The 2,209-nt window shown below is 46.4% G+C and overlaps 1 protein-coding gene across 1 annotated transcript in view; it reads left to right on the top strand.

Annotated features, from left to right (window-relative positions):
• Positions 1 to 1,969, top strand: part of URB2 (URB2 ribosome biogenesis 2 homolog (S. cerevisiae)) — a 19,005-nt gene extending 17,036 nt beyond the window's left edge. The window contains 1 exon segment of the mRNA XM_008936045.1: positions 1,711 to 1,969. Coding sequence (XP_008934293.1) covers positions 1,711 to 1,908 — 198 coding nt within the window. The 3' untranslated portion in view covers positions 1,909 to 1,969.
• The last annotated feature ends 240 nt before the right edge of the window (positions 1,970 to 2,209 follow it).

The raw sequence follows: 2,209 nt of genomic DNA, 5'->3' as shown, positions 1-2,209 counted from the left end.
GCAGGAATGGCCCAAGAAGGCATGGGTCCAGATTAATTTGTAATGTGAGGGATGCAGTCCCACTGGCTGCAGCTGAGGTATCTGCTTATCCCAAGTGGGACATCTTGTCAATAGCTGTGGGTTTTCCTGTCCTGGTTCTCTGCAGTCATTTCTCTGCCCTAGGAAGGGAGAGCCCAGCCCAGTGCATTCATCCCAAGTTGTGATGCTCAGCTGTTGTGTTACTTCAACGCATGGTGTAGGGAGAAATAACACCGCTTATAAAACAGATCAGCTGACACAGAGGGGGGAAAATGGCAACCTTTTGGACATGCAAACTCTGTGGGGTCACAGATCCAAAGAAAGGCTTATATGCTTTAATGCCCGCTGTTTGTTTGTCCCCTGTATGTCAGCAAGTTGAATAAAACATATTAGCTGGTTACATTTAGGGCAGAAAGAGAGCAGGAGCCTGTCACATTGATGAGGAGTGCTCTTCGTTAGCAGCAAGTTTATTAGTTGCCTCAGGAAGAAAGAAGTCTGAATTTTAATGACAGCTTTTTATGTAATTTTCATTAGGCCTGGAGTGCAGAGGCTTAGGTCTGGAGGCATAAAGCTAATTTTGGGATTCAGCAAAGATAAGACATGGTTCTGCCAAAAAAATAATGTGATTATGCCAGAGGCCAGCACCGCCTCAGGCAGTGGAGTATTTAGCAACTGATTTGTGAGCACAGGACAAATTTCAGTCAGCCTGGAGCACCAGAGGACTCCAGAGTCAGCACTGATATTCCTGGCTGTAGTGACAGTTCTGCTGGTTGTAGGGCTGGGCAGGAGGAATGGCAGGAGCAGGGCACTGAGTCCTGACTAATTTGTTCCTTCAACTTTCTGCATGCCTTCAGGCGAGGTACCTAATTCATTATGTTAACACAGATCAAGGAAATGCTCATCTCCTGAGACTTTATTAAGGGTTATACGTTGCAGTCTTCGACTACAAATTGTTAGATAAATACCAAGTTAAGTGATAAGTTAAAATTGATTGACTACCCAATGTAAATTATAAAGTAGCCTAAAGGAAGTGTTCAGTTGAAACTTAGACTACGTAGCACACAGCTAATAACAGACATGCAGAATCTATTCAGGTTGCACCAGGGGAGGTTTAGGTTGGACATCAGGAAAAAATCTTTTCCCCTAAAGTGTTGTCAATGCCTGGAACAAGCTGCACAGGGCAGTGGTGAAGTCTCCATCCCTGGAGGGGTTTAAATGCTGTGGAGATGTGGTGCTGAGCGACATGGTTTCGTGGTGACCTGGCAGTGCTGGGTTAATGGGTGGACCTGATGATCATGAAGATTACTTCCAACCAAAACAATTCTGTGATTCATTGATTCTACTGAAATATTTAATCCAGGGTAGATATTTGAGGTTTTTTTTAATGACAGTTTTTCTGCTGAGTAGTTCTCACGTGATTGCAAGGTGATCAGTGTCTCTGCCTCCACAGCAACGTGTATAGTAGCACTCGTGGATTTTATTGCAAGGGGCATGCTTGCTCTGAAAAACGTGTTTGTGAAAATAAGGAAAATATTGCACAGGTCAAAATCTTGAATTTTATCTAACGGGCTCTTCCAGATGGTCTGATGCACTGGGTAACACGTTGTCAGCATTTACTGTATAGTGGTTGTGGGAAGGGTGTTTTCTTCCCTTTTTGTCTTCAATCTTAATGCAGTTTTTTTCTCCTCGTAGGTGACTTTGCACCCGGCTGTGAAGCAGCATCTGACAGAAGGGATATATCACATCCTTGACCTTTGCATCGAACGGGACGTCAAGTTCTTAAACACGTCACTACCGGCGGGTGTAAGAGAGGTCTTCAAGGATCTGTACAACGATTACAACCGCTACCACAAAGCAAAAAAGCACGGGGAGGAGAAGTACTGTGCATGATGCACCCTGCCTGGGGCTGCGTCGTCAGCCAGGGATCGGCTCGCAGCGCTCAGGAAATCCTCAGGTGCTGTGTGGTTTGGGGTGACTAGTAACGTCCCATCTGAAGAGAGTCCCCTAAACACAGATTGCATCTCTCTCTATACAGCCAGCCCTCATAATGGGGAAAAGGGGAACGGGGAGGGAGGATGTGCTTTTTGTGTGGTCCTGCTGTGTGCCACAAACGGCAGAACCTGTGCTGGCCCCGGTGAACTGGCTGGGGACCCCGGGGAGCTCGCTGCAGTCTGGCACCAGGTGCCAGGCT

Source organism: Merops nubicus, unplaced genomic scaffold, assembly GCF_000691845.1.
Source record: "Merops nubicus isolate BGI_N331 unplaced genomic scaffold, ASM69184v1 scaffold3932, whole genome shotgun sequence".
In the NCBI taxonomy this organism is placed as follows: Eukaryota; Metazoa; Chordata; class Aves; order Coraciiformes; family Meropidae; genus Merops; species Merops nubicus.
Note: the sequence above shows the minus strand (reverse complement) of the source record. Positions and strands in the feature narration are given on the sequence as shown.